This window comes from Mytilus edulis, chromosome 4 (assembly GCF_963676685.1).
Source record: "Mytilus edulis chromosome 4, xbMytEdul2.2, whole genome shotgun sequence".
Lineage (NCBI taxonomy): Eukaryota > Metazoa > Mollusca > Bivalvia > Mytilida > Mytilidae > Mytilus > Mytilus edulis.
Window position 1 is genome coordinate 37,329,696 of NC_092347.1, and position 27,969 is coordinate 37,357,664.

General features: G+C 32.0%; 3 protein-coding genes across 5 annotated transcripts in view; all 3 read right to left on the reverse strand.

Annotated features, from left to right (window-relative positions):
- LOC139521833 (uncharacterized) overlaps nucleotides 1–1,433 on the reverse strand; it is a 32,250-nt gene extending 30,817 nt beyond the window's left edge. The window contains exon 1 of one of the 3 annotated variants that reach the window (XM_071315477.1): nucleotides 1,323–1,433. The gene's annotated coding sequence lies outside the window, so the exon portion shown is untranslated. Of the gene's footprint in view, nucleotides 1–1,089; nucleotides 1,243–1,317 lie in introns of those variants that run through there. The other 2 variants (XM_071315478.1, XM_071315479.1) reach the window with 2 other exon arrangements.
- Nucleotides 1,434–10,487: 9,054 nt separating this feature from the next.
- LOC139521363 (E3 SUMO-protein ligase KIAA1586-like) lies at nucleotides 10,488–14,321 on the reverse strand. The gene is made up of 2 exons (XM_071314842.1): nucleotides 14,308–14,321; nucleotides 10,488–12,561 (listed from the first exon to the last, which is right to left on the reverse strand). The coding sequence occupies exons 1-2, from the start codon at nucleotides 14,319–14,321 to the stop codon at nucleotides 10,488–10,490; spliced, it is 2,088 nt and encodes a 695-aa protein (XP_071170943.1).
- Nucleotides 14,057–27,707, reverse strand: LOC139519631 (T-complex protein 1 subunit gamma-like). The gene is made up of 17 exons (XM_071311831.1): nucleotides 27,612–27,707; nucleotides 27,461–27,522; nucleotides 23,729–23,779; nucleotides 23,135–23,197; nucleotides 22,204–22,300; nucleotides 21,266–21,386; nucleotides 20,536–20,616; nucleotides 20,055–20,160; nucleotides 19,595–19,677; nucleotides 18,858–18,924; nucleotides 18,384–18,418; nucleotides 17,796–17,975; nucleotides 17,341–17,439; nucleotides 16,586–16,772; nucleotides 15,987–16,127; nucleotides 15,303–15,434; nucleotides 14,057–14,566 (listed from the first exon to the last, which is right to left on the reverse strand). The coding sequence occupies exons 1-17, from the start codon at nucleotides 27,631–27,633 to the stop codon at nucleotides 14,447–14,449; spliced, it is 1,647 nt and encodes a 548-aa protein (XP_071167932.1). The 5' UTR covers nucleotides 27,634–27,707; the 3' UTR covers nucleotides 14,057–14,446.
- Nucleotides 27,708–27,969: the final 262 nt, after the last annotated feature.

A 27,969-nucleotide genomic window follows, 5' to 3' on the forward strand; every position in this document is an offset into this window, starting at 1 on the left:
GTAAGCAGTTGGAGTCCAGGGGAAGGGAGGTTTTGTGGGGTTTGGAACCCTCCTTTTTAACAATCAATGCCTTTGAATGGGAACATATAGTTGGAACACCCGTTTATCCTGGGTTGGAACCCCCCTTTTTTAATATTTCTGGATCTGCCCCTGGTAAGTATATGCTTTACAAGTACTATCTCAACAGGGATCAAGAGTGCTTTCGTCATTTCTGAACTCTTTAAAGCATGTGTTTTGATCCACAAGTCAAGAATGTCTACTGTTTGATAGTATGGTTGGTTCCGTATTAAACTATGCATCTGAAATATGGGGTTTTCACCGTTTAAATGATATAGAGCAAATACACAACTGTTTCTGTAGATTTGTTTTAAAACTAGGTAAAAATGTTCCTTTAAGTTTTTTATGTGGTGAACTAGGTCATTTGCATATGTATATCTCAAGAAAACAAATTATTTTGAAATATTGGCTTCATATTATTGTACTATTGTTTATGATGTTAATCAACTTTTATTAGAAGATGCAAACAATGGTAAAAAGAACTGGGCGTCTAATGTTCGTGATTTATTGTTTAATCTTGGTATGAACTATGTTTGGACTGCACAGAATTATGTAAATATACAGTTAGATGTTATAAAAACTTGTATAAAGGACCAGTATTTTCAAACTGGGTATACATCAATAAATGATTGTGAAAAACTGTATAAACACCTCAAAACAGACTTTGTAATAGAGAATTATTTGGATTTTTTTTATTAATGGTAAGTTACTTATAAAATTGTGAAGTGGTATTTTGAAAATGAATTTGGAATTAGCGCGATATAAAAATATTCCTAGACATATGCGTCTATGTGAATGCTGCAATATGGGTTGTGTTGAAAATGAATACCACTTCGTACTTGTACATATAAAAAAAAGGGGGGGGGGGGGGTTCTAACCATTAAGCCCATTTCAAAAGAATTAATTGTCAAACAAAAAGTTGGGATCCAACCAAAGGAACACCCCCTGGATCTGCCACTGCAAATGATAATGATAAATGATAAATTATAAACCTTTTGCATCACTACAAAAAACTTAACAAAATTTCCTTACCATATATTTACATCATCCTTAAGGAACAAATACATCTATATGAGGAAGTTTACTTATACACTGTAAAAATGATACAAGTGCAAATTATAAAAGGGAAATAATTAAATGTATATCTACTTTCGTATTTAATGGTATCTATAGGCAAACAGAAAGTTATCAAGTAAATTCGTGAATTAGATGAACAATCATAGCTTGAATTCTAGTAAACAATCAACGCAAAATATGTACTTTACCAAAGCTAAGAAACCATTATTGCTTGGGGCTGTTTAAATTCCTATTAACTCTTTTCCTGTGTACAACTGAAAATGGGAAGTAGAAAATAAGAATTTCCCATTTCTAAATATAGAAACCTCGTCACGTGATATTTTACGATGAGTGTGGTTAAAAATTAGATTTTATAATTTCTTTATCAATAGTTTTTTTTTTACTCAGAAAAAAACCAGGCCACCGTTTCACAAAGCCTTCTTAACTTACGATCATCGTATCAGTTTACGATCGGTTTACGTGTGGTTCTACGTTCCCGTTACGTGTGTTTCACAAAGGCATCGTAAAGAACTACTAAGTTGATCGCCAAGTTACGTCGTGTGTATCATCGTAAGTGTATCGTAAACCGAGAAGAGTGCTTTCTTTCACGTCCGCACTTTTATCGAGTATGGCATGCCAAATAAACATTTTTAAAAATAATTATTATGGATGGCGAATTATGTACGAAGTTGAAAAGCATTATGCACCCAACATTTGGAAAGGATTTTTTTTTCAAATACCGCGAAGGTCGTCTAGTTATGTTTCTTGTCCGTCACTTTTGGTGTTCTATTTCATATTCCGTCAGTATATTAATAAATGTAATACCCATAACCTGTTGCTCATTTATGTCGTGATGACTGCTAAATAAAACATTTCCATATAACACAAAATATAAATTAAGTGATGTTTTATGAACTTATGATTAACAATTAATCTAAGAAGCATGCGACCAGATAAAAAAAAAGGAATAAGTCAAAAAGCGCATATATGCTCTAGATTGTAAAAAAGACATAATGTTATGAAAGCAATATTCCAATTTTCCCAGAATAAGAAACCTTTATCGTTAGCTTATATTAAAATCATTAAGAAATGCGTACGGACAAACATGCAAGTGTGTACAAAATTAACGTAAGTTGTCTTTGTCCATGTCTGCTTGGAATAAGCTTAGTTCTCAGGTTTTCATGTTCACATAATATGAAAAGGTTCAGTCATACTATCAAGTGTTTGTTATAATGCACAATATGCCTTTAAATCATAAATTTCCGGTTGAATATGAAAAAATCAACCAAGAAGAAAAGCAATGTTTTTTTCACATGTAGAGGAAAGACCTTAAAAATAATCAAGAAATAAAGCGGTAAGGAGTAAAACAGGTTTCCTAATCTTGATGTAAATTTTAAGTTTTATTTAAGGCCTTGTTTACACAGAAATTGAAAGTCCCTGGCTTCTTTGATTTTCTTGTTTTTGACAAGTGTCTAAAGACTCATATGAAAATAAAAAGAGGTCGACAAGGAGAGGCACACTGTTCGTTCCCATAGGAATGTCGACAACTATTTGTAAAAGTGTACATTCAAATTCAACAAATATGTTGTCGATAAGAAACTCCAGCATACTGCTCACTTGTTCCTCCGTGTAGCATGTTTTATCTTTTCATTCACTATTAACCATTGTTATGTTGAAAAGCATTGTGAGTTATTTCCTTGAGACGATTTTCAATTTCTCATGGGGAATGGTAGTATACAGGGTTGAAAATCAAAAGTTTTGCTAGAACTAATTTCAGAAAAACATCGAGATTTAAAATTATCCTGAAGTTCTTTAGATTTTTTATGAATCCACATATAGTTTATACCACTTCGCGAGTAAACAGTTTAACAGAATTTCTGATGACCCTCTTGAAGATATTGACTTGATATTTGTTATACAGTTCACCCTCATGACAAGTTATAGATCAAGTTAGCATTTTGCTCCAGTACAATGAATATTTAACCTGTAAGAAAAATTGCATTGCCATTCAATACTCTCAGAATGCTTGTTGAAATCCATTTTTTTAACAATACATGAACCCAATGTATAAAATATACATGTTAATGAAATGTGAATTGTTAAGGGTTATATATTTTTTTTCTGCTTTATTTTTCACACAGACTTAGTCCATGCAAGTATGAACTTTGTTAAAGTTAGTTGCTTTTGTCCATGCCTGCATGTTTACATAATATGAAAAGGTCCAGTCATACTATAGAGTGATTGTAATTTATCTAATAAGGTAAATAATCTCATCATAGATACCAGGATTAAATTTTGAACAGCACAGAAGTACTTACTATTGGGCTGGTGATACCCTCGGGGAATTAAAACTCCCTCAGCAGTGGCATCGGCCCAGTGGTTGTAAATAAAATCATCATTAAATTTTGAATTCACGTCAGACGCGCGTTTCGTCTACAAAAGGCTCATCAGTGAAGCCCGAATCCAAAAAAGTTTAAAAGCCCAAATAAAGTACGAAGTTGAAGAGCATTGAGGAACAAAATTCCTAAAAGTGTTGTTAAATACAGATAAGGTAATCTATTCCTGAGGTAGAGGGCCTTAGTATTTCAAAAATTAAAAAGTTAATTAATAATGCACAATTCCACAATGATGATTTTGCTTTTCAATATATATTAATGAGCGTCTTAAAAATTCTATTTAAATGCTCTTTGTATCTGACATCTTTTCCTCAAAAGCGAAAAAAATGCATTTTACCCCCTATGTTCCATTTTAGTCATAGTGGCTATGTTTCTTGACGTACAAGGAAATAAAATACTAAATGTATACTAGATATTCTGAAACTCATTCAGCCTAAGTTTTGCTGAAATTGATTCAGAAGTTTTAAAGCAAGCAAACTAGATGAACAAAATCGGAAAAATAATGTCTTTAAAGTGCGGTAAATCTTTAAGGGGTCAATTAACAATTTTGGTCATATCAACTTTTTTGTAGATATTACTTTGCTGAACATGTTTGCTGTTTACAGTTTATCTTTATCATTAATAATATTCAAGACTATAACCAAATACTGCAACATTTCCTTAAAATTACCAATTAAGTGGCAGCAACCCAACAATGGATTATCAGATTCATCTGAAAATTTCATATCTGATAGAACTAGACATAGTATACAATTTTACTTCTATCAGATTTGCTCTAAATGCTTTAGTGTTTGAGATATAAGCCAAAAACTGCATTTTACCCCTATGTTCTATTTTAGCCATGGCGGTCATATTTTTTGAGGAAACAGGAAATAAAACACAAACTTTATTCTTGATATCCTAAGGATCATTCAGCTTATGTCTGGTTGGAATTGTTCAAGTAGTTTCAGAGAAGAAGATTTTTTAAAGTTAAAAAACCGGATAACCTAATCGTGAAAAAATTTCCTAAAATACAATAACTAATGAGTGTCTTAAAAATTCTATTTAAATGCTCTTTGTATCTGACATATTTTTCTCAAAAGCGAAAATAATGCATTTTAGTCATAGTGGCTATGTTTCTTGACGTACAAGGAAATAAAATACAAAATGTATACTAGATATTCTGAAGGGGTCAATTGACAATTTTTGTCATATCATCTTATATGTAGATCTTACTTTGCCTAACATTTTCGCTGTTTATAGTTTATCTTTATCATTTATCATATTCCAGCTGATAACCAAATACTGCAAAATTTCTTTAAAATAATCAATTTAGTGGCAGCAACCCAATAATGGGTTATCAGATTCATCTGAAAATTTCAGGGCTGATAGAACTATACCTTATGAACAATTTTATTTACATCAGATTAGGCATAAATGCTTTAGTGTTTGAGATATAAGCCAAAAACTGCATTTTACACTACGTTCTACTTTAAGGAATGGCAGCCACAGTTTGTTTTTTTACGAAACAGAAAATAAAACACAAACTTTCAGTAGATACCCTAAGGATCTTCCAGCTAAAGTTTGGTTGGAATTAATTCAGTAGTTTCAGAGGAGAAGATTTTTTGAAGTTATAAGCATGAGAAACAAATCGTGATTTTTTTTCCTTAAAATGCAATAACTCCTTGAGGGGTCAATTGACAAGAGGGACGAAAGATACCAAAGGGACAGTCAAACTCATAAATCTAAAACAAACTGACAACTCCATGGCTAAAAATGAAAAAGACAAACAGAAAAACAATAGTACACACGACACAACATAGAAAACCAAAGAATAAACAACACGAACCCCACCAAAAACTAGGGGTGATCTCAGGTGCTCCGGAAGGGTAAGCAGATCCTGCTCCACATGTGGCACCCGTCGTGTTGCTTATGTGATTACAAATCCGGTAAATAGTCTAATTCGGTAGGTCATATTCATGAAAGGGAAGGGGATTGTAGTTACGACGTAAGGAACATATCCGATATCATTTGTGAAACGGTTATTCCATAACGGTCAACCAACTCGTGATGGCGTCCGTAAAATTTACGAAGGGATGATTTCAACTTCACTATTTGGAACTCTTGGTTTAATAGCTTTATAGGTTTAATAGGACAATTTTGGTCATATCAACTTATTTGTAGATCTGCCTTTGCTGAACATTTATTCTGTTTACAGTTTATTTTTATCATTTATAATATTCAAGATAATAACCAAATACTGCAACATTTTCTTAAAATTACCAATTTAGTGGCAGCGACCCAACAATGGTAGAACTTGACATAGTATACAATTTAACTTCTATCAGATTTGCTCCAAATGCTTTAGTGTTTGAGATATATGCCAAAAGCTGCATTTTACCCTACGTTCTATGTTTACCCATGGTGGCCATGTTTTTAGACGAAACAGAAAATAAAACACAAGCTTTATTCTAGATACCCTAAGAATAATTCAGCTAAAGTTTGGTTCAGTAGTTTCAGAGAAGATGTCGGACGCCAAGTGATTGCAAAAGCTCACAGTTCCTTCGGACCGGTGAGCTAAAAATGGTAGTAACATTAAATAAAAAAATAATTTAACTAACATCATGAAATAAAGAGGTAAAGAGTAATGCAGGTTTTTTTTCAGCTTGAATGTTTCAATCTTAATCGACCGTTTTCCAGTTTGATTTAAATACCTTGTTTGTAGCAACATTTCAGCATATGGAGTACAAATCTCCCAGAACGAGTCGATTGAACAACATAATTTTGTTTTTAAATGACAACGAATATTTTTTTCGATTGTTATATCCACACTCCAGTCCTCCTTTCCTCTGTGTCATATTATTAATTTGACAAATAACTGATAATCATTTTTTCCATGATGTTGTCAGTTTGTCTTCGACTCATGAGTTTGGATTTTATTTTAGGCTTTTTCGTTTCTCTTCAACACTACTTAATGTAGTCCGAAAGAAAAGGATTGGGTCGATTAAGATTAAAACGGAAGAGGAGTTAAATCAAAGTGCTGGATAGCACCTCTGGAAAGTTTGCAACTTTAGCTGTGTATTATTCCAAAAAGGTTATAGACGTGTATTATTTCGAATATGTATTTCATCACAGCTTCGATGTTTCAAACTAAACCATTGTCTCGTCAGTAATTATCAAAAATCTCTTTTTTATGTTTATCATAAAAAGTTTTGATATTTTCTCATGATTTCAACCTTAAACTGTCATGACTGTAGATCTAAAATAATGAAATATACATGCAGAAAGCTCTGTTAATTTCTTTAAGTACCCATGCCATGTCAACTTCAAGGGCCTGTGAATTAGTATTTTTCTATTGGTTTAATGCCTTCATATTTGTTTTTAGTAAATTAACACGTAAGGTTTTTTTTTGTTTGAATTGTTCCGCATGTTTCATATCGGAGCCTGTTAAAGCTTTCAACATGTATATGGTACAAACATTTCTCATTATTGACGACCTTTATAGTGGCCTCTAGTTATTAATACATTTTCATTCTTTGAACTCTTTTGAATAGCATTGGTTCTTTGCAAAAATACTGCATCCTTACTTATAAATAAGACAGTTACAGTAACTTAATTCAATACAACTGTTAAGAAAGTGAATTTATATTAAAGGCTTTTATCAAAAATGTCCATGGGACTCAAATGATGCCCTCGCTAGCATTAACGTTATAAACTCATGAACTGTAAATGTGACACTACCAAAATTTTTACTTGATCTGAATTATGGGTTAATAAACATTGTATATTCATTCTAATTATACAGTATTGTGCAATAGAATTGTAAGATCTTGACATTTGTTTTGTGTCAGAAACCAATGTTATATCAACAATTTGATCGCAATCCAAATTCAGAGCTGTATCAAGCCTGAATGTTGTGTCTTTACTTGTCCCAACTGTTCAGGGTTCGACTTCTGCAGTCGTATAAAGCTGTGCCCTGCAGAGCATCTGGTTTCATTTGTAACAAAGCACAACCCAAGAGCAGTAAAACTAAATCCACAAATTCAAACTTGATCAGTGTTTGTGGTAATGAGAATTGTGTATAAGTTTCATAACATTTGGTTAAGACAAACTATACTAATTGGAGAACAGAAACTTAAATTTCCAGCAACTTTTCTTTTTGTAAAGTCGCATTAAACGCTAGAATCATGGTACAAGTTACGCAACAAAAATTCAAACTTGACTTGTGAATTGTGGTTATAAGCATTGCGTATCAGTTTCAATCGACATACAATTTGGTTCAGGCAAACTAAAGTAAGAAAACAGAAACGAATTTTGGGATATATACGGAGGTACTTATAAGTAAGGGAAGAATGTACATACTTACAGAAGAACAAGGATAAAAGTCAATACGGTAGGAGCATAACAACAGCAGTATGACCACATGAATAAAAGGTTTATATATACGCTAGATTCATAATTTTTTTGTTGTAAGCCATTCGTTTGATATAATATTGTCATTTTGTTTATTTTCTTTGGTTACATCTTCTGACATCAGACTCGGACTTCTCTTGAACTGAATTTTAATGTGCGTATTGTTACGCGTTTACTTTTCTACAACGGTTAGAGGTATAGGGGGGGGGTTGAGATCTCACAAACGTGTTTAACCCCGCCGCATTTTTGCGCCTGTCCCAAGTCAGGAGCCTCTGGCCTTTGTTAGTCTTGTATTATTTTTATTTTAGTTTCTTGTGTACAATTTGGAAATTAGTATGGCGTTCATTATCACTGAACTAGTATATATTTGTTTAGAGGCCAGCTGAAGGACGCCTCCGGGTGCGGGAATTTCTCGCTACAATGAAGACCTGTTGGTGACCTTCTGCTGTTGTTTTTTTATTTGGTCGGGTTGTTGTCTCTTTGACACATTCCCCATTTCCATTCTCAATTTTATATAAATTTTTTAGGTGAAATGCAGCCATTTAAGCCAAAGGGTACACACCATCATAATTTAAAAAACGTTAATCATTTCTACAGCACTTGTCTTCATACCCTAATCTATGTTATTCAAGAAGTAGATGCTGACCTGGTTGCTTTTAAAATAAAATATGGATGCTATATGATACGAATTTGCGATAATACACCAGAGGTGGTATGATGTAAATTATTGGAAGAAGACTGAAGAAGAATTGACGTTGGTCAATGTTTTTCTGCTCTCAGTTTAATCCACTTGAGCATGCTGAACGAGTGAAGGCCCTTATATCGACATTGGAATGTATTTTAAAAAGTTTTAGATGATATTTGGCATCAAAACCTTTGAAGTTTCGATCGATGTTTAGACAAAAACAATGCATTTTAAAATTATTCTTTTTTATGAAAGCCGGTACTGTATTTACCTGTACTCGTCCACTACTGAGACATTAGACATACAATAAACTATCGAGTATTTTATATTCTATCCCCTGTGTTTTGTTATAAAAACCATTATTACTTGTCAATTATCCGACGGCTTGCACCTCATTCCCGATTTTTTCGATACTCTCGGGCTTTTACCACGTTTACGTACGTACATAGTAAACAGGTAAAAGTAGAGCGGCAAATGTTCATTCATGAAATTTTCATGAATGAAACTGACGCAATCTGGCGTAGATTTCTTGTGATTTTCTCTTCAGCGTATGGCAGATCCGCGAAGTAGTGTTTGAGATACTCATTTTCAAAATGAAGTTAAACTCACCTGAATCGTCGGTGAACATTCAATTCTTTTTTATTAATGAGAAGTTACTCAAAATTTTAAAAGAACCTTCCAAGAATCGGTATTCAAACACTAGTACTTAATTATCTCGGATCAGAATAAATGGCGATAATCTGTCACCATAAGTTTGAGGCCGATGGCTATGGAAAGTAGCAATAGCAAGCTATAGCAAACTTTCCAAAAAAACAAGAGTATATGTAAGGTATCAATCACAGCAGTCCTCACTGTTAGTATGAACATATTTAAATTTATACAGGATATAATCAGGACATTATAATACCGAGTAGTTTTTCAACGTGACCTTTAATGTGCATTTTTTGTCAATGAACGTAAACTGGGATGCATGTTTAAAGTTCAAATTACTTTTTAGTATCACAAGTATTTAATTTTGTGCTGCCTACAGACCTTGAAGCAATTGTCAATTGCTACAAAGTGTGAATGTCAATGCAACGTTCGTCCTAAACTTCAAGACATTTCAAGATATAGAGAGCAGAAAAATAAAGGCAACAATAGTATAACGATTTCAGACCTTGTCATATTAAGGGGGCGTCCTGCCAAATCCATTTCCATTTAATTGACATTGCTCATATTTTGCTTGATAACATTCTAAAATACTTACCAATTTACGACAAATAATCGAATTAAACAATTTAAATTTATGCAGTTTCAGCATTTCATGTGTACTTTGCAGGACAAATTGAACATCGACATCTTGAACACACATTACGGTTTTAGATCACTCTGAGGGTCGAAGAAACATAATTAGCAACGGTTTAACCCGTTTGACTTTGAAACTTTTTGTTAGTTTCCATGTATAAGTTTGTGATAAGGTCAGTTTATTGGGAACCACTCATCATGGTGTAGTGGTAGGTCAATGATATTTGGTGTGCAGTTGTGTTAGCATTTGCAGTGCTCTAGCTAGAAATTGAAAGGGGCAGGGTGCCAGTGGAGGGCAGGGCACTTTTTTAGGTTAGGAAAGGGCAACTCTCATTTTTTTTGTGTGTCGTACCTGTGTGCATCTGTCTAGTTTTTGTGTCATATTTACATTGTTTTACATTGCTTTTTTTTACAATAAAGATGTATCATAAGTTGTTGTTTTGATTATTTATTCTATAAAATTTGCATTAAAATATATTATAAGTCATTCATACATTCAGATTGTCATTATACATAGTAATACACATTCACACTTCACATGAATAAAAAAAACCACAACGAAATAAAAATGATTCAGCACTATTACATCTACAGTTTTAATGTTCAATTGTTCATTCCTAACACAGAGAGTTTATTCTTCTGTCTTTGGCCTTAAAGAACTTGGTAACTGTTGGTTGAAGTAACTCAGAAAACATTGTATTATCACAGTTCAATTTCACATTTAGCAATTGATTTAATGTTCTGGTCTTCATAGTGTTTCTGTGACTGGTCTTGATTAGTTTCACTTGTGAAAATACCCTCTCCACCTCTGCTGTACTAAGTGGAAGTGTGGTGGCCACACTTAGAAGTCTGTATACCAAGTGATAGATGTCTTTTAGTCCTGTTACTGTGGAGTTGTGAAAAAGTTGTAGTAACTTAGTCATTGATCTATCCTGTGATGTCAGGGTGTTCAGCAGTTGAATGAAGTCTTGCCATTGTGTCTGCAATTCTTCTGGGTCCATGGAGAAGTGGTCTGCTATGCTGAACATCTCATTGAACCCATAAAGTGCTGGGAGTTCATCAGGTGTACCACTCAAATCAAGGACTGAAAGCTGGTCAATGATGTCTGTGTCAACAAATCTATCTTGAATGTTGTTGATCAATTTGGTCAGGAATGGTTCTTTGACTTTTGTGTTGAAGTCAGAGCTTGATGATGTTGTCAGTTGTAAATCTGATGACATCTGGGAGAACTTAAGCTGCCAAGGCCCATCTTGAGTTTGTCTGGTTTCCAGCATCCTGATGGTTTTGTCTACTGTAGTTTTTACCATGCCAAGGTTCACATCCCTACGTTGAAATACCAATGATAGGGCAGCTATGTGTGGTAGGGTGTCTGCAAGAAGCAATAGGGATCTCAGTGTGATGGGGTCCTTAAGGCTCTTCAGGATGCCATTACCAACTGGGTCAGTACTGATTTCTGTTGTTTCCAGGTTAACAACAATAGATTTGTAGGATCGAACTATGCTAGACACTGCCTGATCATGAGATAACCATCGGTGATGTTTGGCTTGTTTGATTGCTAGAGGTGCTTGGTTAAAAGCAGCTTGTACCATCTTTAGACTTGCTGTATGTACACAACTGTACTTGTAATATTTGTATATTTTTTCCAGAGTTTCGTCTGTTTTTTTCATAAGTGGTACAGAGTTAAAGCTGTCTCTACAAGCCAGTGCCAATCTATGATCTCTACAGTGGTTTGTTATCATTGCTGGGTTGTGGTCTTTTAGTCTTTTGGCTACACCATTCTTTTTACCTAAGAATACAGCAGCACCATCAGAGGCAAAACCGGACATGTCACTTATAAGAAGTTCTTTTTTGTTAATTTCGGATATTATTGAGTTTGTAACTGTCTCTGCAGTTGCATTTGGTAACTCTGTATCGACTAAAAATGATGTCTGCAGTTGTCCTGTTTGGTTGATATATCTCGAACAGAGAGCTAGGTGTTTTATAGATCGGTTGTCGGATACCTCATCTACCATTAAAGAAAAACATGGACTTGATTTCACATTGTTTGTAACCGTGTCGGAGACTTGCTCACTGAGAAGGTTAAGCAGCTCGTGTACTATTTCACAACTTGAGTATGTGGCATTCTTTGCTAATCGTAGGTTTGGTAAGTTGGTAGCACCAAGTTCAATGCAGAGATCTATCATGCTGTTGAAGTGGTCAAGTGGCAAGTTCTTGCTAATTAAATAGTACATCACTTTGAGTGCATCAACAATGGCTTTCTGGGCAGAGGATGTGATGTTGTTGGACATGTCGTTGACAGTCTGATTAAGTTCCAAGGCGAGTGAATGTTTATGCTGATCACTGTCTTGATGCTCTTTGACCTTGTCACGACGAAGACACTTGTAACCAGTCTCGGACCAAGTCTTGTTACCATTAAAACCATAGGACTTGTGTTTCTGACAAAACTTGCAGAACATAACATCATAAGTGTTGTCATCATCGTCAGTTTCTGTGGCGAAAATTAACCAAGAGAAGACAGCTATCCAAGATTTGTTAACCCCAACTTTATGACCACTTGCGTTTCTGGTACGAGTCGGAGTAGTACATGTAGTAGTAACATTGTCTTCTGTAGATGTTGTCTCAATATCAGGTGCGGAAGGAGTCTCGGTAGGTGTAGTTTCTGTGTCTTGTAATTCTGTACTTTCATCAGAACTAAAATAAAAATTAAAATAACGTAAATAAAATGGAAGAGGTAGCAATTATTTATATAAATAAAACGTATTTTACATTTATTAATACATTAAATGTTCACTAAGAATGATTTGTACTCCGGATTTGTATTGAAACACCACAGCGTAAATGTCGACTATTCCCATAATTTAATTTTTAAAATTGTGAAAAATATGTCTTTTGTTATAAATAAAGTTATAGTTAATAGATTTCGCCGTATAAATATTATTCCGGATTATATAAGTTATAACATCAGTAAATGGAGTCTACAATTTGAATGGTTTAAATATCTTTATACGACTTTTTTTTTAGTAGTAGTAATATGAGATCGATAAAAAAAAGGCAAAATTTTTTTTTTTTTCGGAAAACGACGGCAGGGCAGAAGGGCGCGGCTAAGGGCACTCAGGGCGCGGCTTAGGGCACTCAGGGCGCGGCTAAGGGCACCCAGGGCGCGGCGCCCTTCCATTTTGGGCTAGCGAGACCACTGATTTGTACATCCTATAATTGTGTTATTGCACTATAGTAAATTCTTGTCTTTCATGTAAGCAGTTTGGGTTTTTTGGTTCTCACACTAACAGACGTTGTCAATATAATGGAATTTTAAGCTTATGGTCATACAAATGAGAAGTTTTGCTAGCTAAAAATCGAGGTTTAATCCACCATTTTCTACATAAGGAAACTCCTGTACCAAGTCAGGAATATGACAGTTGTTATCCATTCGTTTGATGTGTTGGATCTTTTGCCATTTGAATAGGGACTTTCTGATTTGAATTTTCCTCAGTGTTCTGCATTTTTGTGATTCTACTTTTATCAAGCATGAAGAAAAAAGTGTGGAAAACTGATTAATTTAGTAAATTTTCGATGTCCAAGGACTCTGCACAAAATGATCAAAACTTGATCTGTAACTTGTCATGATAAAACTTTATACCAATTTTCAAATCAATATCTTCAAGCATGACGAAAAAAAGTGTGGAAAACTGATTGTTTAAGTGACTTATAAGGACCATACCTCTGCACAAAATTATCACACCAGAACAAAATTCAATCTGTAACTTGTCATTATAAAACAATACACAAAATATCAAATCAATATCTTCAAGCCTTTAGCAAAAGTGTGGAAAACTGATTTGCCGTTCTGACAGATGGACTGACGTAGTGCAAACCTTAAGTCTCTTTTGTCTTCATTGGTAGGTGACTAAAAAGAAGATGTGGTATGATTACCAATTAGACAACGGTTCACAAGAGACCAAATGACATAGGAATTAACAATAGGTCACTTTATGGCCTTAACAATGAGCAAAGCCTATATCGTATAGTCATCTATAGTAAAATTCTGAACAGCTTTATGACTTACATTGTAACTATTTTTACATTTTCCAGTTCTAGTATATTTCTGCTTTCACATTCTCAAAGTCCTGTTTTTTTTAGTCCAGTTTTTCACAAAAGCTATAGAGTATCTATGCATCACAAAAACAAGTTTTGATCTTTGAGTTATTTATTTTGGATCTTTCTTATAAAATATGAAATTCTTTATGTTCAAACAGGACACATCACATAATAATACTAATATCACACACACTTGTAGCACTGTCATCAAGGGGTTTTGTTCGTCAAAAAAATGAAATAAATAAAAAATGTATGCAAGAAAACATAGTTTTCATTTCTAGGAAATAATGTTATGTTAATTCACTTAATTTTTTCGCCATATACAGACTCGAAATTTTATACTTCCAAGCAGCCATCATAAAATAATGGATGGATTTCTATTTTACAAGATCATGAATTTGTATGACCACATTCTCACTGAGAACAACTCATACTGAACATTTAATAAGCAGAATAATACAATAAATAAAGTCAACAGTGTTCAAGGCTCTGGTCCTTCTGATGCTTGGGCGTCTGGTGCTCCTTTAGGTGGAGCATTAGCATCAGATTGCTTCTTTGTACCTGAGACAATATCATCAATCCTCAATAACAACATTGCAGTCTGAAATCAAAAGTAACAAAATCTTAATTTTCATATACCGCAGAAAATAATAATGTAGATGCAGAAACTTATGTAACAATCTCAAACCCATATCATATAATGGACTGGCTTAGTGCCGGCCCATAATAATGTAGTAAAGATGCTATTGTTGCTGCATTAGAAAGACGAAAAATTCACTACTCTATTTGCAAGTTAATATAAAGTTGACTCTTATTAATTTGAAGAAAGCACGACCAGAGAATTATTTGTGATATAAATAAAAATTATTAATCAATCATTAATCAATTAATCAATAATGTTCGATGACTGGATATTATTATATTTTTTTGTCAGATTAACACATCAATCAATTTAAATTATAATGATAGAACGCTGATTAAGGTCCTGCAGCAAATCTAATGCATATTCAAGACAAAAAAACTTTAATATAATATGAATATCAACCCTCCTTCTGACTAGATTGCCAAGCTGAGCAAGATTTATAACATTCAAGTTCACAAGATAAAACTTTGCATGAAGACATGTCACACTAATGAGACACATTATTTGACATCAAGACAACCAGGATTTGCTATAGCTCCTATATAGCCTGTGCTCAGGTAATACCAATCTTAAAGTCTTTGGTTTGACCTAATCAGGAATGGAAACCACAACTTCCCACTGGCAGTCCAAGATTTTGACTTCATCATTTTGTATGTCATGTATGATTTATATAATAATTTTCTTTGCCACCTACCTCAAGTGCTGTTTTAAGTGTCTGCACTTTTACAGAGAATGGCTCCCATATTCCGTATTCTTTCATGTCAACAATTTTACCATTTTCTCCATCGATACCCCATGATGTGTTGTCAGGTGATGCATGTTTAGCCTGAAACAGAATCGAGAAATGCAATCTTTTGATCATTTCAGAAAGAAATCACAGTATGACCAATAAGTTTGACGCTAAAATACATTAGATAATCAGAAAACATATTTCAGGTAAAAAGCTCAAGCTTTCCATCATTAATTAAACATCAGCAATATAAATACATAAAAATAATGTGTTACTGGTTTTGGACAGGCAATTCATTTACTATATTACTTTTCAATTTTGCTCTTTTTTGTATTGTACACAACTTTGTTCTTTAAATATATTGTAAACAAGTTTTTTCTAAAACTTGATACAACCATTGAATTGTAGTTTTACATTATAATACTGTTTAACAAGAAGCAGGGTACCATTTTACTATACAATGGATTTTTACAAAATTCAATTTTCAGTCATAGATTTAACACTGAGCTGAGATCATTTAATAATGTAATTCAAAGTTTAACATAAATCATTTAATGCCAAAAATGTTCCAAGCCAGTAAATTAACAATACTAATTGTAGACTTATCAATGTGTTTAATATGTTCTTTGTCATACTTAATATACTAACCCTAAGTGCTGTAAGTGTTCTTATTGGGTTTGCTCCACAATTCTGTATTAATGTACGTGGAATGACCTCTAATGCCCTAGCTACAGCCCTGTATGGCCATTGGCTCACACCCGTAATTGTCTTAGCTTTCTCATTCATAGCCTGTAAAGAAAAAAGTCAATGAATCTATAAATCAAGTTCACACAAATCAAAAGACACAAATGGTCATATCACTCACAAATATATACCCTTAATGTTTACTCAATAGATCAGAAATTAGGTTAAAATGTAGTATAAATGTAGATTCATTTTGTTTTTGTGGGTACCAATTTTCGTGGACATGTTCATGGATATTTAATTTCATGGTTTGCCAAAGTCTGCATACAAGCCTATAGAAAATTTGTTATTCATTGGAACATTTAATTTTGTCGTTCACCTGTACCCATGAAACTCAGGGAAAATGGTATCTTACGAAAAAATAATGAATCCACAGTATCAATCATGAATTAATGAATAATTATGAAAATTATTTGTTAGCTCCACAAATATACAATTTTCTCTGCCTTCCCAATAATTGATCAAAGTCCTCAACATTACCAGAGCCTCAACTATTTCTTTACCTGAGCTAGAGCCATTTCAGAAGCTCCCCCACCAGCTACTAATTTAGGTTCTACCATCACATTTCTAGCTACGTTCATTGCATCTTGTAAATTTCTCTCTACTTCATTAAGGATATCTTTACTAGCACCTCTCAGTAAAATAGTACATGCTTTGGGATTCTCACACTCTACTAAGAATGTAAAATATCTGAAACGTAATAAAAAAAAATTATAAAAGATTTGTATATATATTCAAATGTGTATAAATTGTATTGAATTAAAAATCAGTGCTTCTAGTGCCTTTCAATGTCTAAAAATCATAGATCTAGACTGTTCATATTACATATATACAGCAGGATCAACTATATCTTTTGAAGGTTACAGATATCTTTTGAAGGTTACAGAGTGGTAGTCCATACAACACATTACTAAAATAAAGTTTAGTGGCAATTCATTGCAGCTTACACTGAATATCACTAATCACAAAAATCTTAGTGCAATTTTTCTTTATTGTGATAATTCAAACAAAAACATTGCAAATGAGATGGTTAAATTAGGATCAGAAACCATGAGTAATATAATTTGAACAATTCCTCTCCAAGCAAATAATTTACCTATCCATTTTAAACTGCCATATTTTGTTTATCAAAATGGAGAAAGGAATTTAATTTTAGCTGATTTTATATGAGCAATCCTTAATCAATATGTAAAAGGTGGGTAAATTTTATTCTTTAAATTAATCATTTAGCCATACATGTACTTTACAATAAACTTACTCATCCCCAAACTTCTCGATGTAGAAAAGTCCACATCCAGTACCTAGATCATCTTCTTTGATTTCATCTGTTCTGTTTACAATTGTTGCTCCACATGCTCTGAAAAACACAAAAGTTTAAATCAAACATTATTTTTGATATTCATAATATATCACAACTAAAAAGCCCAAACCTTCTTAACGTTTTGTTGATTTTCATTGTATCGATTCAATATTTTTCACTCAAGTAATTATAAATCACAAACAAATTTACAGATATTGCATGTAGAGGGAGAACTTTGATATTCAGGACAATTTAAAGCTAGATACATTGTTTTAACACTAGTCTATTGTTGACAACATTGATGTTGCCTTCATGATGTCTCTTGGTTGTCTTTGCTGTTAGGTTGCTGTCTCATTTATAGATACACCCATCTCCTTTTATTCATACCAAGTGCCTTCATCATTATATCTCACCTTGCTATTCTGTTATTATCAGATTTCCTGACTCTTCGTATCACACTTATTCCTGCTTTAACAAGGAAATGTTGAGCTAGATCTGAGACACCTTTCTCTGTAATTATCAAGTCTGGTTTGAATTGTATTACTTCAGCACAGATCTTTTCTATATAGTCTTCTTCCATCTTTAAAATTTTTCTAAAATAAAACAAATAATCATTAACTTTTGCCAAATCTAATCTTAGAATAAACAATATAATTTTCAGTTAAAACCGTAAACCACATTAATTTTCTTCTAATTCCAACTAAAAGATCTTTCAAAGCATTTTTTGAATAAAAATATTTTTCTTTCAGGGTAATCATTAAACTCAAATAATAATCTGCATGTCATTCCTTCAATAACAAACAATTTCTTTGCAAAATGGAAATTTACATTTAAATAGCTTTATCAAACAACTTTTAGCACACATTTGGCATTTTGAACACAATATGTAGAAGAGACTTTATTAGAGGTAAAGAAAGATCGTAGCAGCACATCACTGTCATTGCATTGTAAGAAAAAAACCCAGCTATGGTTCTGTAATACTTCAATTCTATCATACTTACGTGAAGTCTTCCTCTTTCGTTATTTCTATGTTGGTCTACAAGATTAAAATACACATTAAAAAGATAATCATCAGTGCTAAATGTTGTTGATCTTTTTTATCTATCAGGTAAATTTACCAAATCCAAAGAGACCGTATATCGTATCCTAATTGAATTATAGCAATTTGCAGTTATATATTTTCATTAATTATTTGGGCAAAAAGTTAAAATACATACATTAAACAGATGAAGTACTTACTTCAAATAAACATTTTGGCTGCAATGCATTATAGAGATTTCTTAGTGAAATAAAAATAAACCATAATTTCTCATGTGAAACAAATCTGATGAATTCACTCATGTTTACATGAAAGAACCATATTCTCCAATAATAAAATTGTTAAGTTTGAATTTTGAAAATAGCTTGTCATTGATGTTCGTTTCTATATTATTTGACATTTTTCCTGATATGAAGAAATCATGATTGATTCTTACCTGACTTTCACCTTTTTTATATTCTAAATTACAGTCTAATAGCAGTATTTTAGGTTTCTCTATTCTCCTGAAAAACAAGATTAAATCCATTGCAGATGTAGAAAAAACGAATTTGGAACAGACCAAGAATTCAGTCAATCATGAACAAAAATTTCAATTTAAAAAATGCAAATTACAGAGATTGGATCAACCATCAAATCAACATTATTCATGGTAAGAATAAGAATTAAGTTATTCAACTAAATCAAATAAAAAGTATTATTTAAAGTATGTAATCTGCAGACAGTGTTTAATGTTACATAAAATGATTACATATATAATCTCTCCAATCAAATTTTAGATGCCAAACCCCTTTTGACACAATCAGTAACAATTTATCAAATTTTCCGTAATTTTGAAAAGTTTTCAGTAATCATTCAAAAACGTGCATTTATCAAAAAAATTACTGACGAGTGGTTGCAAAGTGATGTGCACTAATATGTTTCGGAAGCATTACATTGGCGTTTTCTAAATACCGGACCAGGCGGGAAAAGTAATGATAAAAATCTGTGTTTTACAAAATTGAACAGTGATGACTGGGAATCTGAAACTATTTGACTTTGACTGTAATAGTGTAGTTTTGATCGCAAAATTGGAAAAAATTACGAAAAAATCGTAATCGTTGGCATCTTTGTCAAATATATCTGTTTGATGTTTTTTATGTAAACAGAATGTTACTTCCTGTTTAAAGTACTGACCTTTTCATTTTTGGATGAACAACATCTTTGTTCAACATTACACCTTTTAAAACTTGGGAATCTTCTATTGTTCCTCCGGGTATCTAGTAAAACAAAGAAGGGTATCAAACATCATTACTGTTTATGTTTTTTTATTCATTGTCATGTTCAAATGAATGAGAGCAAGATATATAATCAACGTGTATCAGTTTATCAAAAACCAATGTGAAAATTTACGACAAAAAGAGAAATAAAATGATCAATAAAAAAAATTAAATCCTCAAGGAAAGAAAAATCAGTGTTTATTTTTTCTTGCCTTTATTATAAAGAAAATTTATGAGTTATAACATGTTAACATCAAAATTAATATAACAGAACCAAATGTAAATGTGAACAGTATATAATAAATATAAATACATTAATTGCAATTCAGTTCATTTTGAAAATAATATAAACATGGCCAGTGTGTTTAGTATATTACCTTTTCTACTTTAGCATATCTCTTAATATCAATTTCTTTTCTACCATTTTCTTCCAAAGCTACTGTTGCTGTTGCATCTAAAGCTATATTACAAGCTAATTCAGACCTGAAAAATTATTTTAAATATAATGAGCAATGAGGTCAAATATATTTAAGCTGGACATTTATTAACTAAGGCACAAAAAAACCTGTTTGTTTTCTCTCTAGCCCTACCTAAGATTTCTAACAGTTTCTTTTCTTTTAACAACAAGCACAAAGCCTGACTGTTGACAACTATTTTCTTTTGTGCTATATAACTGACCTTCAAGAGTATATACATCATGTAAATCATGTCAATAAAACTTTAAAATATATAATACTTTGACAACAGGTTCAACTGCATATATAAATGATATAATTTGAAAACAAGCGAGTGAGAAACAAATTACAAAAGTCTCAATTTTTCCAGATTTATTATTCTAATTTTTTTCATTTCTCTTACCATTTACTTATAAACTTTGTTCCAACACAACTTTTAACAATCTTCAACATTTCAGTTCTGTTATTTGTGTCTACTGGTACACTGTAAAAAAGAATTATAATCACAGTTATATAATTAATTAATTATAAACATCCTGAATAGACTTTTTGACATGAGCAGTCATTTTTTTTATATAAAATATAAATCTTTGATTAAGGAATGTTCTAAAGTCCAAATTTCTACTTTTTTTCTTCAAAATACTGCAAAACTTCTATCAAATGTGACAGACTGTTAATTACAGTATACACAAGGTGATTGAGGTTAAAATTCACTTCTGATTGGGTGTTTCTTAGTGAATCCTGTTGATATTGAGCCATATATTCTTAAATATATCTCTGTATGTTCTCAACACCAACAAGTGTTATTCTTATATAGAATCACACTGAATTTAACATAAATTCACTTATCATTTAAATTAAATATTACAGATGTACAGTAGTTGTTGTCTGTTTATAAAGTTCATACACGTTTCCTGTTTCTTGTCTTTATATAGATTAGATCGTTGGTTTTCCCATATAGCTTGCTGTTCGGTGTGAGCCAAGGCTCTGTGTTGAAGGCTGTACCTTGTCCTATAATGGTTTACTTTTATAAATTGTTACTTGGATGGAGAGTTGTCTTATCAGCAATCATACCACATCTTCCTTTATCTATATATATACAGAGCAGCAATGGTGAGTAGGCGACATCTTACCTGACTTTCTCTCTAAGTATATCAACCATATCTTCCAATGCCTGTCTGTAAGCACTGATGATTATTGTTGGGTGCATCTGTTGTGTCAAGAACTGTTCAGCTACTGATAGCATTTCTCCAGCTGCAAACAAAATTGACATTGTATTTGAAATTACTGTCACTTAACTAATATTAAACTAAAATCAATTTATTCATTTTTGAATTCTTGGAAATTTTTTCTTATATAAATGATGAGCAATCAAGAAGATGTTTTGTAGGTTTCTGAGATATTGTATGGTTGCTGTCTCTTTGATGTTTCATGCAATCTTTTATCAAAAGATATTTACCAATAGAGGGAGCTTTTTTTTTGTAAGGCGTGTGATCAAAAACACCATGAACACAAAATAGAACAACTAGCCACCTCTAAGAAAAATACATTAGAAAATTATTCATTCATTGAGTGTTAGCTTTAAGTTGAACCAAAAGTTGATTGGTTTAACCAGTAAAACATCTGATATTAATGACGTTTATCTGTATGTTTGATTGATAATTGTGTCACAGTCACAGATAGATATTTTCACAATTTGCAGTTCAACAGATCATTATTCCATGGAACTCTTATGAATATTGAAATATTTAGCAAATGAAAATTTGACAAAATAAGGTTTTTATACGCCAGTATAGTGCATGTGAAGGTGGTTTTTTTTCATTAGAGCAAACAAAAACTAGGCACTCATACCACATCTTCATCTGCAAAGCATAAAAAGGTTAGACAAAGTAATCATACAAAACAACAAATATTTAACCAATGAAATACTAAGAAAACAAAAGCCATGTGTAAACAGTTCAAGAAAGGTATACAACAGAAGTTTTTAATGACCTTGACTGGCTATACAGCCCTATCACGGTCGGTGAAGAAAGGTATATACACACTAGCACAAACATGAGACTTTATCTACCTAATATAATAACAGATGTAGTTCCATCTCCAACTTCTTCATCCTGAGTTCTGGCCACCTCAATCATAGATTTGGCTGCTGGATGTTGTACAGTAATCTAGAAATTTATAATTTGTGAATATTTTTTATTATAAACGTTTAACAGGCTCTAAGTTGCCAATGAATAAAAATGTATGTGAGTTACAGTGTAACAGGCCTACTCAAATCTTCCTTACCTGTTATAGTCCTTATTATGTATAAAAATAAGAAGATGCCGTATGATTTTTTTTAAATGGAAGCATAAATATGAATGAGTATGTAATACACTTATTTAAGGATAACATATCATCTATAAAAATTAATCAACCATTTATAACCATGTTAGGCAAAATAAAAATATATGTGTGGTTCCAGTTGAGTTAAATACTTTTTCCAAAAAAAAAAGGGTCGGTAGGTCTGCAATAATTTAAAAAAAAATGATCTAAATTTCTATTTTGGATTGTCAAAATCTGGAAAAAAATTGTGTTTACCGAAATTGTTTCCTGTATTATACATGCCCCTACTACTCACGGGCCCTACTGGAAGTTCACCATTTTATATTTGTTTGATTGTAAAATAAAGTCATGTTACGTTTTTAGATAATTTTGTTGCATTCTGTTATGAATTCTTGCACTTTAGCCATAATAGATACTTCTGATGGAAATTCAGATGACAAAAATCTATGATTTCAATAATTCACAATCCTCTAAATTTGATCATTTGAAAATTTAATTTTCAGAAATGAAAAAAAAAAAGTTATAGGGTCGGGGTTTAAACCAGGGTCAGTCAGGTGACTGGAACCACACATATTTTTATTTGGCCTTAAGTCATTCCTTACTTCAATGGACAATCAACAGTACATGTAATTTGCTGATAATAATTTTATAATTATACAGTTTCAAATATTCATTACCTCTCTAAGTATAGCATTGCCATCATTTGTCATGACTATACCACCCATAGGGTCCATCAACATCTGAAAATATACAGCATCAATGTTAAATCATTTTGTGTCCAACTATTCTAAAGGAATTCATTGAAAATATTTGAACATTGATACTCTTTACCATGCCCATTATATGAAAACAGCTGCATGTATAAGAAATTTTTTTTTCTTTATTTTCAACATTAATTCTCCATATGCTGTCTTATACAAAAAAGGTCTATGACTGGAAATATTATATTAAATAGTTACTCTGCTTCTAAGCTTCTTATGCCTATGTGTCCTATATGTCTATCAACTTGTCAATATATCATGAATATGGTTTAATGAAAAATTCAGATATTGACTTTACACCAGTAAGATTTTTTTAATTGACTATTGTGTAATGTAATACTAATTGCATATATAAGTGAAGGTTTTGTGAATTTTACTGGACATAACGTAATCTCCATGTGACCAAATAATATTGTATTAAACTAACAGAACATCAGAATAACTTTATAAAATATAACTCATTATATATTTCTGAGGAAAATAAGAGTTCGCAATTCTTAAATAATATACCTTCAGCATAGATCTTGGTCCTAGACATGTTCTTATTATATCTGCAATTGCCTGTAAAATATACACACATTTAATAAAATTTTCTGGTTATAGGTTACTTTCTAACAAATCTATCATATTTTTTTCATAGAAAATTTAATTACATTTAACAACCTCAATGCACAAGAATCCAGTAAGTTTGCAGACAAGACACTATGTTAATCTTGCAATAAATATACATTTCACCATGAATATAGTAAAGGATTTTTTCCCATTCTTGTAATTTTTTATTTGTACCTATTAAAGAGTTGTTACACATTTTGTGAACACAAAACAGCTTAACATTTCAAGCTATCAAACTGAAATAGTCACAATTTCCAGATTTGGTTGCCAACAAAATCATTTATAAAGCCAAACTTTTTTCTTCGTCACCAAATGGAATAACATATATGCAAATTATTCAGAAATTAATGTGAAGTTTTTTTTATATATACATGTAATTAAACCTGGTGTGTAAAGTAATAAGAAATCTCTCCCCATTCCAATATCCGATACTTATGGTGGATTTTCTTATTTAACCCTCTTGCTGCCGTAAGGGACACATATGTTCATGTTCTAATTTAAGCAAGCTTCTCATTGCAGTATTTTTTTTCAAATAAAAGATCAAAGATCAAAGATTAAACTGTGTTAGATTTTTATTCAATGGACCCAAATGTAACGGTCATTGTTGGACATCTGATGTCACAGACGTCTAGATGATGTTTTTTCTGGCACAAAGAATGCAACCTTGAAAAAAAACTTGGAGCAAGAGGGTTAACTAACAAAATTCAAACATGTGACACAAAGTCAAATAAGAGACTATAACTACAAAAAAATGTATATCATTGTGTCTTGTGCAGTTGAAAAGAATCAAGCAAAGCAATTTAGGCTAAAAAATAATTCTATTCCTTAGGAAAACAATTGTTTCTAAAACATATGGGTCAGTATGACTAACAAATAGAATTTGACTAATTCATGAAGGCATTGGTGCACATACATGTACTAAGACTTCTAACATCCAAACAAATGGGAAGCAACTCTCGTGCAATTTCTGTCAAACAAAAAATATCCATAACAAATGAACCCAATAATATCAGAATTAACAGTAGCAATTTATATCAAATCTTTGGTAAAATTATACGAACTTGGGCAAACTTAAATGTTTAGGTAGCAATACAGTTAGGAAAAAAACTTAAAATTGACACTCATAATTTTAAACACCCTCTTTCCCCTCCTGTCTAGCAAATGAGGCTTAATACTTGTGTTATGCATGTATATATTTATAGAAAGAGAATCTTCCATAGATTTGATTTCTTATGGTCAAAATGGTAAAATATAATACCTTTTGGGTATAACCATGGCAACAATCTGCATTTCTTTGATAAAAAATATAGCAAAAAAGGGGGGTGAACATGTCACAATAGTCTCCAAAATTTGGTCCATAGGAAAATTTCAATCAATTACAGTGATACCTTCCCTGAAACCATAGGTTTATATCTATTAAGTGGTCCAAAAAAAATCATATGCATTTCTGCCTGATTTTCCACAAAATTGAATTGAAAAGATCGAGTGCAAAATCTTTGTTGATAAACACTACGATAATTTATGGACCTATGGGCAGTACAGATAGGAAAATACAGACTGTCAAACAGATAAATGGCCTATAAAACATGCTAAAAACAATCTAAATGTTCATATAAACCCTATAAGAAGGCTATATTGTTCTTCAATTATCTAAAAGTCAATTTTATTGTACAAAAACTTTCATATTTAAAAGATTCACCATGGCCATAATGTGAAACTAAACTTGGATCTCCTGTAGTTGGTGATCGCAATACTGGTATACCAGTATTGTCCACAATACTGGTATAAAAATTTTGTACCAGTATTGTAACTTTTTTTAAAAAAACAGCAATACTGATACATTACTGATATACCAGTATTGTAGTTGTATTGTTGACTATATACTTTAAGGTGTATAATGAAAATTGAATTTTAAGCAAAATTAGATATTGAAGATCAAAGGGAGATTAAATGAATTCAAAAAGATTATAGAGGATAATTGGGAAATCAATTAACAACCAGTTAAATATAGATTCTACCACTGCATCGAGTGTAATACGATATTTATCCACTCGAGACAGTTAAATTTTCAAATTTAAAACGCGAGGCTTGCCCGAGCGTTTTAAATATTTAAAATTTAACTGTCGAGAGTGGATAAATATCGTATTACGCGAGATTTGGTGGTGAAATCTGTTTCTCTAATGATTTCCTAACATTATGCATGCAAACTTATTCCTTCTATTCGAATGATCTGCAAAAAGATGTGTTCTTTCTATGTGACGTCATCAGGCATGGTCGCCTTTTTTCATGCCGTCACAATAGGAAAGCAAAAAAATTCGACGTCATAATCAGATTTAAACCAATGAAGTACTGAGATCAAACGAACCACACGTTGATTAAATTTTTTTTATACAATAGAAAGGGATAAATTGACGAAGAATTAGAGAAAAATAAGTACAATACTTGTACAAATCAACAAAAGATTATTGTAATTAACTCATATTATTCAACAATTGTTAGTTATATAAATAATTGCTAAAAATCTTATATTTCTATATTTTATTTAATTCAATTCAGCATTTACATGTATGCCATCGTATATTTTTTTACAGATATATTTTAATACATATAAATGCTGAATTGAATTACATAAAATATAGAAATACTGGTACAAATACTCAAATACTAATACTGGACAAGCACTCCTACAGTAAGAGAGCTGACAGGTGCTACATGTATCTAAATAAGCTTGTAACCTAGTAAGCCTAAGAGAAAGTGCATAGACTGAAATACATTAATATCAAAATAGGAAGTGGGGTGGCATAAATGCCATCTGAAGAAGAAATAAACAGTACCAACGTGAATGTGATAATACATGAAGCTTTTCATGTATAACAGTATTAAAGTCAATATAAAATTCACTAAAATATACTTTTGTCTTGGAAAGAGAGAGCTGGAGACATTGAAGAAAGCAAAGAGTTTGTTAATATGCTGAGACAGTAGTACTGAGTACAGATACCATCGACGATACCTTGAATGACTGAATAACACTGTTAATTTCCAAATAACACTTGAAATTTTAATATTAGCACATATTATTGGTGACTTTTTTTAAAACATTGAATATTAAATAATATTATATTATAAACATGATAAATATAATTTATAAGTTAAACATCCAATCATTCCATTTAAAATTGTCATGTCATATGCATTATGCATATATATGTGACACCTTTCATAAAAGATTAATTACCTACAAATGTATATGTATTGTTTATTTAAAAAAAAACCACAATACTGGTACAATACTGGTACAAAAATGGACAATACTGGTTTACCAGTATTGCGATCACCAACTACAGGAGATCCCTAAACTTCTGTGTATAATTTGCTACCTTATCCTTCAGGACGGATAAACCTGGATTGGAACAGAACACCCCCCTTTTTTCAAGTTTTTGCCAGTAAAGTAATTTTCCATTCAATTTTTGGAATGTTATCTCAGTAATTTGTCATAATTATATGAAGAAAATTTACAAAAATATAGACAAAATGTAACCAATAGTGCAGTTACAGAAAAAAGGTGAATTTTCTGGAACATTCTTATTTTGATATGGCTATGGCGACGACCATGTGAAGACATGTTCATACCTTTCCTGCAGCAATGTTGCCTTTCTGTACAACCTTGCCGGTTTCCCGCTTGGTGTTTTGGTCTGTAATATAAATAAAAAGGATTATCAGTTGAATGATTGAAATTTTATTCGATAATAGGGCGTCGCGATACAAAATATTAGAAACTTACTGAGTACGATTATTCCAGACATGCTTTTTGTTTAGCCGGAAATCAAGTGGCGACTCAATAAATGAAGTCCGATAACTCGGAATTTCCCGCCACTTTAGCAACACTTTAAAACATTTTTTATCAGCACTGCACTAAGAATTCATGTTTTAACTTTTAAATTTTATTTGATAATTTCAATTTTTTATTTTTTTTCTCTGAAAGGATTTTTTTTAACATGGAGTGAATTGTTTAGGGTCTGGATGGGGTCAGTTCTCGAGGGTCAGACAGTTACACTGAGAAAAGACAATAAAAGGTCAATTCTACAGAAAATGGATAAAAAAAATATTGAAGAATAATAGTGTGCTTAAATATAGGGAAT

What these genes read in the sequence shown, in the direction of transcription:
- LOC139519631 (XM_071311831.1), bottom strand. Translation starts at nt 27,633, where the DNA reads ATGTCTGGAATAATCGTACTCA. An exon ending in ACGAAAGAGGAAGACTTCAC is followed by an intron (nt 17,976 to 18,383) that starts GTAAGTATGATA and finishes GTTTTATTTTAG; the next exon opens with AAAAATTTTAAAGATGGAAG. An exon ending in CACTTAAAACAGCACTTGAG is followed by an intron (nt 14,567 to 15,302) that starts GTAGGTGGCAAA and finishes TTTTGATTTCAG; the next exon opens with ACTGCAATGTTGTTATTGAG.